Below are 14,048 nucleotides of genomic sequence, written 5' to 3'. Positions count from 1 at the left end.
AAAGAGTAGGGGAGGAGGGAAAGTTGAGGGGGAGGAATCTTTGGAAGAAAAAAGGGGTGAATGATAACTGAGATCACATCCCAAATAATCTGACCCCATAGCATGTACAAAGAAATGTTTATTTTAAAATACAAAGTCATTTTTTAAGTTAAAATTAAGATGTCTAAGTGTTAAATCACTTTACTAGACAATACAGATCTGTGAGTTATGCTTTTGAAACAGTCTCCCTAGAGAACTGCTGGGCCTTTTTTTTTTTCCCCTCATGAGAGAGAAGAGTGCAATCAATGAAGGTAAAGTTGCAACTTAATTGAATGTCAAGCAACGTGAGCAGAATCAGCTGCCCAGAATAAATCACGGCAAATCAGGTCGAGTGATTTCTCTCATCTCTGGCCTCTCTGGAAATTCAGTCAGAAGGACAGGAGATGCAGGCTGGAGGGGGGCGGGGAAGGATTCTGTCCCACTCTGACTTGAGTCTTTATATTGAGGCCAGCATTTACATTCCAACCTCTTCTGAATACACACATAGCAAGCCATACATTTTTTTTTCAAGAGCACAATTAAGTATAGCACAATGCTATACTTAACATGGCAGCCACTCATGACTATTGACTTACATATTCAGACATACTTTAAAAATTATATATATTTCAATTCAGGCACCAAAAAGCAAAAGCCACCTGTAAAAGACAAGGCCTACTTAGATGAGATTTTATGCAGGGCTCTACTCACTCTATTTTGACCAGAAAAGGACACATCTAGTAAGGCTGCTGCTGTAAGCCCAGGAAGAGAGGAAAGAGGAGAAAAAGCAGACAGGAAATGTTGTTTAGGACCCGATAGGAAAGAAGGAAATCTCTTTCTGTACTTACAATAGCAGTTGGGGTGGCAGCCAGCACGCAGTAGAGCAGCAGAGGGGTGATGAAGCTTTCCTCCTCTGTCCCCGGGTAAGGCTTCATTAGGTCTCCATCCTGACAGAAGAATCCTTGGATATGCACCTGAAAAGTGTCAGTGCATTCGAAGTAGTAGGCAAGCAGCACTGTCCCAGCCATGATGACAAGCTGAAAATACAGCATGGCCACACAGAGACATTAGCAGGGCTTCAGAGCCGCGCCCGCCCCTCTGAGCACACTCCCTCCATCACCCGGCAGCTCTCCTCGTGCTGGTACTTGCAAGGGTGTGCGTGTCTGGCTCCACGTGCGGCGGGCTCAGGGAGTGTGTGCTTACTTGTCTGCCTTGTAACATCTGTTATATAAACCTCCCAGCAAATAAGAACGGCTCCCATCTGAGAGGCAGACCACAGCATCACTTGTAGAGAGACCCAGCTTCTCCTGCCCCCCCCCCGCCCCGCCCAAAGGATGCGTGGGAACCAAGGCAATGCTGTCATACAGGACAGAGGTGAAAAGTCAAAGGACAGTGGCATGTGAATTGGCCAGATGTAGCATGAGATCTGCTCATGGAAAATTTCAGGAAATATTAGAGATAAACTTACCTTATTATAAAGTATTAGAGGCAGGTAAATGATGAACGAATGAACAAATGAATGAATGATCAGGAAAGCTAAAGCCTAGAAAAGGTTAAGGGAAATTTTCAGAACCACACCCTAAATTAATGGCATGGATAAGAATATCATACAGGTATCCTATATCAGTCATAACTCTTATCCTTTTCCAAAAAGGTATTATTACCTTTATTCCAAAAATAAAGGTAAGGCTTTTCTACCTTTAATAAAGGCTTTCTATCAGTCAATAAAGGACTTTGCCTGATGATCACATCTTATTCTATATGTACTTCATAAGGTTTGGACACAAAGAGGGATACAATTTTATCCTTTCGTTTAGCTCAGACATGTCCCAGATACTCACTGAGGTTTAGATGAAGCCTTTGATAGGTGTGAGGAGTTGGGGGAGTGTGGAAACACCATTATTTTCCTCATTTACAATAGAAACACCAAAATGGCAAGATGAGATGGCGATAAAGGTAGACAGAAAAGAGGTCTTTAAGATCATGACATTACAGAAAATTAAGCTGGAAAAGACCTTGGAAATCTTCCCGTATAAAACCTTTATTTCATAGATGAGCAAATAGAGGCCCAGCAAGGAGAACTAACTACTGCTGGATTATCCAATAAGTAAACTAAACATGTGCTCATGCTGACAATCAGCAAAGCAAGGAAACTGAAATGGAGAAAAAGTATTTTAAAATGTTGATTTGTTTAAAAGTATCAAAGTAATCATTTTGGGAAAAATTAGAACTTGGTAGAAGGCAATGGCAACCCACTCCAGTACTCTTGCCTGGAAAATCCCATGGACAGAGGAGCCTGGTAGGCTGCAGTCCATGGGGTTGCGAAGAGTCAGACATGACTGAGTGACTTCACTTTCACTTTTCACTTTCATGCATTGGAGAAGGAAATGGCAGCCCACTCCAGTGCTCTTGCCTGGAGAATCCCCGGGACAGTGAAGCCTGGTGGGCTGCCGTCTATGGTGTCGTACAGAGTCGGACATGACTGAAGTGACAGCAGCAGCAGTGTGTCTTTTACGGCTTAAAAATTGTTTCTGTGTGGAAGTACATAAGCGGCAGGGAGGAAGAAGTGTAATCTTTGAGGGTTTAGTCTCCAGTTTTTATTCCAGCCTTGGAGTGACTAACCTAAGGTCACGTAGCTAGTTAGTGTTAGACCCAGGACAAGAAACCCACGTTTTCTGATCTCCAGGGGGCAAAACACCTGTCATGGAGTGGAAATCACCTCCTATGCAAGTTATGGGGGGAGGCAAGGCAGCTCAGTTCTCATGCAGAGAGGCACTGTTTGTCATCTTTATCCACATCCATGTCCATTTCTTTAGCCACAACACCGGAGCAGAGCCTCGCACTCTGCCCACTCTTTCACACCAGGCACAGTCTCTGCCTCTGGGAAGTTAGCTTTGCGATTCCTCCTCCTCATTGTCTTTAGGGGTCATTTGGATTAAGAATCTTCCCCAGTCTTCCATTTTCTCTAATTCAATGCCTTTCCTCTTTGGTTCAGAAGCCTTGAATTATCTCTGGCTGCACTGACTTCAAACTCCTAACCATCCTGCTATAAAGGTCTGTAGGCTCCAAATCATACTTTCCAATCACTCTCATACCCAGCATGTTTCTGGCTCTATAAGGATTATATTCCATTATCTGACGCTTGCTACCTTCCTCCCCAGTGGACCTTCTGTCACAACTTCTGACCATCCAGTAATCTCTAGACGTTTGCATGTGTTTCTCAGTGCCTGAAGTCGTTTATTGGCCTGTGTAAATTACCAGTGCTCGTGCCACCATCTCTACTGTTTCAAGCATTTTCTTTCTTTCCTCTTTAACACAAACTTGGATACAGATGTTTCCTAGAAGGATGAGAAATAGGTGCTCCCAAGCTGCCCCAGTGAATGGTGCTCTTGCCAGCAGCTAGTTTATAAAGTCAAGGCCATGATGTCTCTGTTTCTCTTCTGTTGCCCTGCTCAGTTGAATTGACTGGATGGGAAGGAAGATGGCCAGCTGACCTGAATGTTTTGGAGTGAACACTAGGATTCCAACAGTGTGGGGGCTCTGCCTCTATTTCTGTTTTCTGCACAGGCCTGATCTGATTTCTGTTTATGTTATCCATGTGGCAGGAAACACATTTTCTCTCTCTCTCAGCTTCATTAGTCCTTAGGAGAAATGTGCTTGGAGAACAGGCAGATCAATGGGGGCTTTTTGGATAAAACAAACATAAATAAATGGCATCTAGCTTCCTCTATTGAGGAGGAATGTTATATTTTATTAGGTGCATTTGTGCTACGACTTCCATTTAAAAGAGAAAAGGTAAAGGGAAGTAAATGATAGCAAAATTGTGTGTGTGTGTATATATATACACATATATATATATGTGATCTATATACAAATGACCTATATATATGTGTGTGTATATATATAATCATACATATATATACACATTATATATGTATACATTATACATATACATATACATTATACTTATATAATGTATGTGTGTTCATGTTAGGTCACTTTAGTCGTGTCTGACTCTATGCAACCCTATGGACTGTAGCCTACCAGGCTCCTTTGTCCATGGGATTCCCCAGGCAAGGATACTGGAGTGGGTTGCCATGCCCTCCTCCAGGGGATCTTCCCAACCCAGAGATTGAACCCAGGTCTCCCGCATTGCAGGCAGTTTCTTTACCATGAGCACAGGCTTCTTTTCTCTTGAATGTTCTCTCGTGAAAGAAAGTGAAAATGAAGTCACTCAGTCGTGTCTGACCCTTGGTGACCCCATGAACTGTAGCCTACCAGGCTCCTCCATCCATGGGATTTTCCAGGCAAGAATACTGGAGTGGGTTTCCATTTCCTTCTCCAGGGGATCTTCCTGACCTAGGGATCAAACCCGGGTCTCCCACACTGTAGGCAGATCTTTACTGTCTGAGCCACCAGGGAATCCAGCTTTCTCTCGTGACCATGTGTTAAAAACAAGAGCAGGAACAGGAGCAGCATGTTGATTCTGCTTCCATGGGCAAACTCACAGCATGGATGGCACACAGTTAGCTGTCAGCATCCTCCCTTCCTCCTGCCTCTCCTGGGCCACATTCATCACTGTCTAGGTTTGTGTCAGTCGTGCCAGCTGGCACCCGCGCTGTCTGCGCTGCCTTCTCCAGCCCCAGCTAGGGAGGCCTGGAGGGCGGCCATAATGTTGGCGTCACATGAGCAGATGGCGAGGCTGTGCCGGACCCAAGGGCTGGTGGCAGGGTTGACGATACCAGTGTGAAAAGAGCAGTTAAGGCTGTGGGGAGATAAGGTGTCAGGAGCTCCCGTATCAGGGATTCTCCTCAGCTGTCACTTCCTAAGAATGACAACTCGATATGTGAGGATGCATGAAGTCCTGATCATTCTATGAAGATTCAGAAGGCAGCAGCCAGCAGTTTATGAGAAGCAACTTCTCGGAGTCGACAGTCCTGTGTTTCTACCCCAGCCCTCTGCTGATGGGAGAAAAGTTAAGGTCACAGAGGGGTAACTGGGAAGGTCACAAAGCTGAGAGGAGAGACTGAGATGACAGATACATTTTCCTTTGGTTGGTAAAGTCTGAAGAAATTGTGGACCACTAATTTATACAACTTATAAAAATTTTTTATAAAAACTTTATACAAATTTATTATAATTTATAAAGGAGATCAGTCCTGGGTGTTCATTGGACGGATTGATGCTGAAGCTGAAACTCCAATACTTTGGCCACCTCATGCGAAGAGTTGACTCATCAGAAAAGACCCTGATGCTGGGAGGGATTGGTTGTAGGAGGAGAAGGGGACGACAGAGGATGAGATGGCTGGATGGCATCACCGACTCGATGGGCATGAGTTTGAGTAAACTCCGGGAGTTGGTGATGGACAGGGAGGCCTCATGTGCTGCGGCTCATGGGGTCGCAAAGAGTCGGACATGACTGAGTGACTGAACTGAACTGAACTGAATTTATACAATAGGATACAAGCTAGGAGAGCAGGGGACAGATAATGGTGTATGACTCATATGAGTGAGTAAAACTGTGTGTGTGTGTCCAGGGATGTAGGGGCAGACTTATGATGTGGGGATGAGAGGACTGGTATCTGGTTTGGAGTGTAAAGGGGATATTTTTATTTTAAGATTTATTTTTATTTATTTATTTGGCTGTGTCAGTCTTGGTTGCAGCATGTGGGATCTAGTTCCCTGACCAGGGATCAAACCTGGGCCTCCTGCATTGGAAGCTTGGACCCTTAGCTTCTGGACACCAGGGAAGTCCCTAAAGGGCATATTTTGAACTGAGGGATCCTAGTGCTAAGTGACCAATCATCTCAGTTTGCCCAGGACCAACGGGTATCCTGGGATGTGGGACCTATCAGTGCTAACATGGAGATGTTTGTGTGTCTTGAACAAATTGGGGTGCTCAGTCACTCTACCTGAGGCAATGAATGCTTCCCTCCCCCAAAAGCTTTCTTATTCTGGTCTTGCCAGAAGTGATTGAGATCAGTGCCAATTAATCAGCCAACCAACAACTGTTTCTGAAAACTGTCTCTGCATTCAGTTCTGAACTAAGTGTAGTGAAGGTGAGGAATTCTCAGATATGCTCTCTAATCTCAAGTCATTTGTGACCCAACTGAGGAGCACATGTCAACACAGGAAACAGACAGTGATCTGTAGGAGGGTGTCAGTTGATACCAAGCTGGGGTTCATATATGGTTGGTGACCTAGTAGGGCTGGGTGTTGACAGAAGGAGAGCAAGGGAAGGGGCTGCTGTGTGGAGGAGGAGAGAGGGCAAGGGGGTGGAGAAGGCAGAGTGGTGTGTGGTCAGGATATTGATTTTGACTAAGCCCCAGGGACATATGTTCAATTCCACAGAGAGAGAGAATAAAGGATACTCTGAGCAGAAGGAATGTTGCATCAGAGCTTAGATGATCAGATCTGGCATGGTTGCGATGCAGAAGCAAAGTCTTAGTCAAGGGATAGTACACATTAAAGATTTGCATATTGTTCAGTACCGGCAAAGTATGTTAGGCACCAAGGTCAGTAGCTGCACAAAACAACTGGGGTGGGAAACCCCCAAGTGGTACTGATGGACAAGATAGTAAGCTGGAGGGGAAACACCTGAGAAAACTGATTGTGAGCCCCGTGAGACCTCACTGGGAACCCTTAGATATAAAAGTGATGCTTTGAGAGGAACTGGAAGTCTTCCATAATTACAGGGGAAAGAGCCAAGGAGAAACGGAAGGAGTAGGAGATGGGGGAGATGGTGATGATAAAGGTGATGATCTATACTATGCATGTCTTGGGAACTGTCCTAAGCACATACCATAAATCAACTATTTTCTCTGTGCTCAACCAACCAAAATGGTACACATTATTTCCATTTTATAGAAGAGGAAACAGAAGCCCGGAGAGATAACATGAATTATATAAGGTCACATAACTTGGCTGAATCTAGAATTACTACTGTAATTATGATGTATTTCTTCACACAAACTCTGCCAGCCTGGGGAAAATCAGGTTAGAAACATGTCAGCATAATATTAAGGGCTAAACCATGTGCTACAGACTTAAGTACTTAAAAAAATTTTGTTTGACTGTGCTGGGTCTTAGTTGCGGCATGTGGGATCTAGTTCCCTGACTAGGGATAGAACCTGGGCCCCTGCATTGGGAGTGTGAAGTCTTAGCCACTGGATCACCAGGGAGGTCCCCAGGCTTGAGTACTTTATTCAAATGTCTCCTGGAATCAATGTCTTCATCTGTATGAAGGTCAATAATAACTCATAAATATGCCCTGAGGCATGTTTATATATTCTCATTTTGTTTCAAAAAGAAGTTGTACCAACTTCTACCAAATAAAGTAAGCAAGCATCAATGAACTGTTGGCACAGAAGAAATAAATATGGAGACAGGAATTACATCCTTGAGTATAAGTTGTCTAATAGTCAACACAATAAGGAATTACTGGTCAGTTTGACATTTCATGGTAACTATAAGATAAAAACCAACCAATGGTTAAATAAAGGTAAGTAGAATCTTTCTGATAGAGTGACTGGACAGAAATTCATCCTGGGTCCTCACAAGCGACATGATAAACAGTGACCATGCTGAGAATGACTGTGCTGTTCCTTACATGGGATTTCATATCAACTCTTAACATAGGTTGATGACATCACATTAAAGCTAAATGCACAAAAACAATACTGTGAGATAGAAGGGAGGAGGTGTGGGTGTCATGATTCAGTGTAGGTTAAACTTGAGAGATATACAGCACAATGAAAGGTTAAGGCTGTCTAGGCTGGAAACCCACTCTGCTGCTTTCTAGGAATGTGACAAATTCCTGTGCCTCTGTTTCTTCATTAATAAAGTGAAGGGGCTAGTAATACTATAGCACTTACCTCTTCAGGTCTTTGTGCAGATTAAATGAGGACTGTGTAGTATTTAGAGCAATATCTGACTCAATAGTAAGCATGTTCTAGAAGAATGCCCAGACTGTGTATTCTTCCACATTCTTTCCTATAGTTTCTCTCAGATTAGGTATTTAAAAATTAGGGTAGCAGTGAATTAGATACTACCTTTTCATAAGTATTCTGCTAGTGAAACACAGATCCACATATTTTTTAAAAAATGGATTTCATTGTTTAATGATACTACAATGTCATGAACCTCCGTCCATAGTTCATCAGGCACTCTATCAGATCTAGTCCCTTAAATCTATTTCTCACTTCTATGGTATAATCATAAGGGATTTGATTTAGGTCATACCTGAATGGTCTAGTGGTTTTCCCCACTTTCTTCAATTTAAGTCTGAATTTGGCAATAAGGAGTTCATGATCTGAGCCACAGTCAGCTCCCAGTCTTGTTTTTGCTGACTGTATAGAGCTTCTCCATCTTTGGCTGCAAAGAAGATAATCAGTCTGATTTCAGTGTTGACTATCTGGTGATGTCCATGTGTAGAGTCTTCTCTTGTATTGTTGAAAGAGGGTGTTTGCTATGACCAGTGCATTCTCTTGGCAGAACTTTATTAGCCTTTGCCTTGCTCCATTCTGTACTCCAAGGCCATATTTGACTGTTACTCCAGGTGTTTCTTGACTTCCTACTGTTGCATTCCACTCCCCTATAATAAAAAGGACATCTTTTTTTGGGTGTTAGTTCTAAAAGGTCTTGTAGGTCTTCATAGAACCATTCAACTTCAGCTTCTTCAGCATTACTGGTCGGGGCATAGACTCAGATTACCGTGATATTGAATGGTTTGCCTTGGAAATGAACAGAGATCATTCTGTCATTTTTGAGATTGCATCCAAGTACTGCATTTCGGACTCTTTAGTTGACTATGATGGATACTCCATTTCTTCTAAGGGATTCCAGCCCATAGTAGTAGATATAATGGTCATCTGAGTTAAATTCACCCATTCCAGTCCATTTTAGCTCGCTGATTCCCAGACTGTCGACATTCACTCTTGCCATCTCCTGTTTGACCAAAGAATGCTCAAACCACTGCACAATTGTTCTCATTTCACATTCTTCACATGGAGAAGGAAAAGGCAACCCACTCCAGTATTCTTGCCTGGAAAATTCCATGGTCAGAGGAACCTGGTGGGCTTCAGTCCTTGGGGTTGCAAAGACTCGGCCATGACTGAGCACATCAGCACACGCTAGTAAGTAATGCTCAACATTCTCCAAGCCAGGGTTCAGCAGTACATGAACCGTGAACTTCCAGATGTCCAGGCTGGTTTTAGAAAAGGCAGAGTAACCAGAGATCAAATTGCCAACATTTGCTGGATCATCAAAAAAGCAAGAGAGTTCCCGAAAAACAATCTACTTCTGCTTTATTGACTATGCCAAAGCCTTTGACTGTGTGGGTCACAATAAACTGGGGAAAATTCTGAAAGAGATGGGAATACCAGACCACCTGACCTGCCTCTTGAGAAACCTGTATGCAGTTCGGGAAGCAACAGTTAGAACTGGACATGGAACAACAGACTGGTTCCCAATAGGAAAAGGAGTACGTCAAGGCTGTACATTGTCACCCTGCTTATTTAACTTATATGCAGAGTACATCATGAGAAACGCTGGGCTGGAAGAAGCACAAGCTGGAATCAAGATTGCCAGGAGAAATATCAATAACCTCAGATATGCAGATGACACCACCCTTATGGCAGAAAGTGAAGAGGAACTAAAGAGCCTCTTGATGAAAGTGAAAGAGGAGAGTGAAAAATTTGGCTTAAAGCTCAACATTCAGAAAACTAAGATCATGGCATCTGGTCCCATCACTCCATGGCAAATAGATGGGGAAACAGTGGCTGACTTTATTTTTCTGGGCTCCAAAATCACTGCAGATGGTGATTGCAGCCATGAAACTAAACGACACTTACTCCTTGGAAGGAAAGTTATGACCAACCTAGACAGCATATTAAAAACCAGCGACATTACTTTGTCAGCAAAGGTCCATCTAGTCAAGGCTATGGTTTTTCCAGTGGTCACGTATGGATGTGAGAGTTGGACTATAAAGAAAGCTGAGCGCCAAACAATTGGTGCTTTTGAACTGTGGTGTTGGAGAAGACTCTTGAGAGTCCCTTGGTCTGCAAGGAGATCCAACCAGTCCATCCTAAAGATCAGTCCTCGGTGTTCATTGGAAGGACTGATGTTGAAGCTGAAACTCCAATACTTTGGGCACCTCATGCGAAGAGCTGACTCATTGGAAAAGACCCTGATGCTGGGAAAGATTGAGGGCAGGAGAAGAAGGGGACGATAGAGGATGAGATGATTGGATGGCATCACCGACTCAATGGACATGGGTTTGGGTGAACTCTGGGAGTTGGTGGTGGACAGGGAGGCCTGGCCTGCTGTGGTTCATGGGGTCACAAAGAGTCGGACACGACTGAGCGACTGAACTGACTGATACCATAGTGTTATTTTTAGAGTGGACTAGTGGAAGGAACGTTTGATCAGTCTGCTCTCTGTAGGACAAATCTTTTAACCTTTTCTCATTCTGGTTTCTTCTGTGAGGAAAGGCTGAATTACTTTTCAGGGTTGTAATAAGAACTGAGGATATTATACATAAATTTGATGACAGTATTTTGGCACATAGTACATGCTTAATAAATGACATCCCTCATCATTATTAGCTTCATTTAGGGATACTGTATCTTAACATGTCCTTTTTTATGCTGGGTTTCTAAACTGAAGGTATGAAACCATTAGTGGATTGTGAAACAAATGTACAGTTTGAGGTTCAGCCAGAATTTTGTAGGGAAAAAGAACAGAAAAGAATTGAATATATCAGAGAGTTTTACATATAGTAAGACAAGTCTCTTTAAAAATTTTTATTAAAGTATGCTTGACTTACAATGTTGTGTTAATTTCTTTTGTACAGCAAAGTGACTCAGTTATACACATGTATATTATTTTTCATATTTTCCCCCTTTTGGTTTATTATAAGATATTGAATATAGTTCCCTGTGCTATTCAGTAGGACCCTGTTTTTTAGTCATCTGATATATACTAGTTTGCACCTGCTAATCCCAAACTCCCAGTCCTAAGGACGAGTGTTTTTATGTGAAACTTTTTTTAAGTACACAACATATAGGCAGAAGGAGAATGATATATATTTCTTTCTTTCAGTTCTATTTTTAAAAATCTTTCAATAAAATGGGATTTTATTAGATACCTGTCTCATCATAAGCAAGTTCCTTATACTTCAGTGACTAAGACATGTAAGTTCAAATCCCAAATCTAGTAATTACTACTATATGTCTTTGAACCAATTGCTTAACCTGTCTATGCCTTAGTTTCCTCACCTGTGAAATGCTCATGAGAGTAGTAAGAGAACTATATGATTTAGTACGTCAAAACCACTTACCTGTCAATACTCGTGGAAATGTATATCAAAAAGAGTAAATTTTTATCATATGTAAATTTAAAAATACATTAAAAATGCCTCCACTGAGTAGGCACTCAATAGGCACTCAATAACTGTTAAACCTAAGTAGAATATACATTGTTTTCTGAATGAGCAAATAATACCACATGCATTAAAATACATGAGAATGTAAAATCATTGCATTAGCCAAGACTGAATGATCAACTAGTTTTTCCATGTACAAAAGACAGAAAAGATGCTTCTTAACAAGCATCTTATTTCTACAAATAGGAATTTTCAAAAGTCAAACTGTTCTTAGTTTGCTATTTGCAAAGGATACCTTCTCTTAAGAAATGACAAGATAAAAATATTAAGCAATTAGTCTTCTTTTGTCAGTGCATTTGATTCTTAATTGTCTATTTTTTATTCTGAAAGATTTTTAAAATTATTGTGGTAAGAACACTTAAAATGAGATCTACCTTCTTAACAAATATTTAAGAATACCATTATGTTATTGATGACTATAGGTCCAATGTACAGCAGATTTTTAGAGCTTATTCCCCTCTTTTTTTGAGCTGTATAATACTTTGGTAATCAATACCATAGGAAATGGATGGATGCAGCATTTCTAACATTTAAAAAATAAATACACCTCTGGTCACATTGCTGTCAGCTTTCATAGGGACTGAGACAGACTGCATCTGTCTGTGCTGATCCTCTGGTATTTTTCTGGAGAAAAAACATCACTTCTAGATAGTGCCAACAGAGCTTAAATCCCTGGGAGCTGAACTCAGTACCCTGAATCTTCATACCTGTTGATTAGTAACTCTCCATTTCCCCCTCAGTCCAGGATCTTTTAATTAGTACGCAATTAAGTTATGGTTAACCATGACATCCTCATGTAAAAACTGAAAAACTTACTGTATATTGACCAGGGTATATATGAGAATTCATTCCTTTTTTAAGGAGAACCAAAGGTATACCCGTAGGCAAGGATGTAGATGAAATGAGATTGTTCAGTTATTCAACTAGTATTCAGTGAGTGCCTACTACATACAGACACTGGGGGTTTTCAGTTGTTGACAAAACTGAAAAACAAATAACAAAACTTATAAAACAGACATGATTTTTGGACTCATGGGGCTGTCTGTGGGGGAGACAGATATGAAAGCAAACCCAAAGGAATGAGAATAATGACTCCCATTGACTGAGCACATAGCTAAGTATGTGCTTTGAAATGTATTGTTACATGATACTCATGCCACCCTGTGAGATGATGAGTCACGCTCATTTAAAGCAGAGTACATTTATCAAAGCTCACAGAACTAGTGAATGGTGGGGTAGGATTTGAACCCCTGGTGTCACTTAAGCATAATGAGATGATGTCTGTAAAATGCTTAGCCTAATGACTTCTCAGCACTGAGTGAGTGCTCAGTCCTTCCTTTCTCATATTCTTTGATTTCTATTCACTTGTCCTTTTCAATGGGCATGGGGTAAGAGTGGGTGTTCACTGATCACTTCCCACCCAGAGCTCTCCTTTCCTAGTATTTAATTAATTTGTCTGTTTTAGGTCTTAGTCGTGGCGCACAGGCTCTTTGTTGCAGCAGAGTGCTCTGCCTGTTTTCCTCTCAGGGCTTTATAGTGTCTGGCCTTACATTTAGGCCTTTGACCCATTTTGAGTTTATTTTTATGTATGCTGTTAGAGAATGTTCTAATTTCATTCTTTTACATGTAGCTGTCTAGTTTTCACAAGACCATTTGCTGAAGAGACTGTCTTGTCTCCATTGTATATTCTCGCCTCCTTTGTCATAGATTAATTGGCCATAGGTCTGTGGATTTATCTCTGGGCTTTCTATCCTGTTCCATATATATTTGGATCTTTATTTCTTTTTTTATGCTAGGACAATACTGTCTTGATTACTGTAGCTTTGTAGTATAGTCTGAAGTCAGGGGGTATTTCTCCAGCTCTGTTTTTCTTTCCCAGGCTTGCTTTGGCTGCTTGGGAGGTCTTTTGTGTTTCTATATAAATTAAAATTCTTTTGTCTTAGTTCTATGAAAAATGCTACTGGTAATTTGACAGGGATTGCACTGATTCTGTATATTGCCTTGGGTAGTATAGTCAGTTTGACAATTGGTTCTTCCAATCTAAGAACATGGTATATCTTTCCATCTGTTTGTGTCATCTTCAATTTCTTTTATCAGCATCTTATAGTTTTCAGAGTACAGATCTTTTATCTCCTTAGGTAGGTTTATTCCTATTTTATTCTTTTTGATGTGATGGTAAATGGGACTGTTTCCTTAATTTCTCTTTCTGATCTTTTATTGTTAGTGTATAGGGATGCAAGAGATTTCTGTGTATTAATTGTATCCTGCAACATTAGCAAATTAATTGATGAATACTCTAGTAGTTTTTTCTCTTTTTTTAGAATATTTATTTATTTGGCTGTGCTAGGTCTTAGCTGTGGCATGCAGGATCTTCAGTTGTGGCATGGGACCTCTTAGTTGTGGCATGTGGGATCTAGTTCCCCAACCAGGGATTGAACCTGGGCCCCTGCATTTGGAGCACAGAGTCTTAGCCACTGGACCAACCAAGGAACTACTAGACCTACCTTCTGGTAGTTAGACTTTTCTACTAGTTAGGATCCTCATTGGGATTTTCTTTGTTACTTGTTATAATTGGATGATGGATTGA

At 41.4% G+C, this 14,048-nt stretch overlaps 1 protein-coding gene and 1 long non-coding RNA gene across 4 annotated transcripts in view; one reads left to right on the top strand and one right to left on the bottom strand.

Moving 5' to 3' along the window:
• PLPPR1 (phospholipid phosphatase related 1) overlaps nt 1-14,048 on the bottom strand; it is a 558,611-nt gene that overhangs the window by 48,788 nt on the left and 495,775 nt on the right. For both annotated transcript variants that reach the window (XM_043453687.1, XM_043453686.1), the window contains one exon: nt 867-1,055. In XM_043453687.1, coding sequence (XP_043309622.1) covers nt 867-1,055 — 189 coding nt within the window. The remainder of the gene's footprint in view (nt 1-866; nt 1,056-14,048) is intronic.
• LOC122431996 overlaps nt 1-14,048 on the top strand; it is a 164,370-nt gene that overhangs the window by 53,794 nt on the left and 96,528 nt on the right. The gene's annotated exons all lie outside the window — the stretch shown is intronic.

The sequence above is a fragment of the Cervus canadensis genome, chromosome 30 (assembly GCF_019320065.1).
Source record: "Cervus canadensis isolate Bull #8, Minnesota chromosome 30, ASM1932006v1, whole genome shotgun sequence".
NCBI lineage: Eukaryota > Metazoa > Chordata > Mammalia > Artiodactyla > Cervidae > Cervus > Cervus canadensis.
The sequence above is the reverse complement of the archived record's forward strand: the minus strand, read 5'-3'. Positions and strand labels throughout refer to the sequence as shown.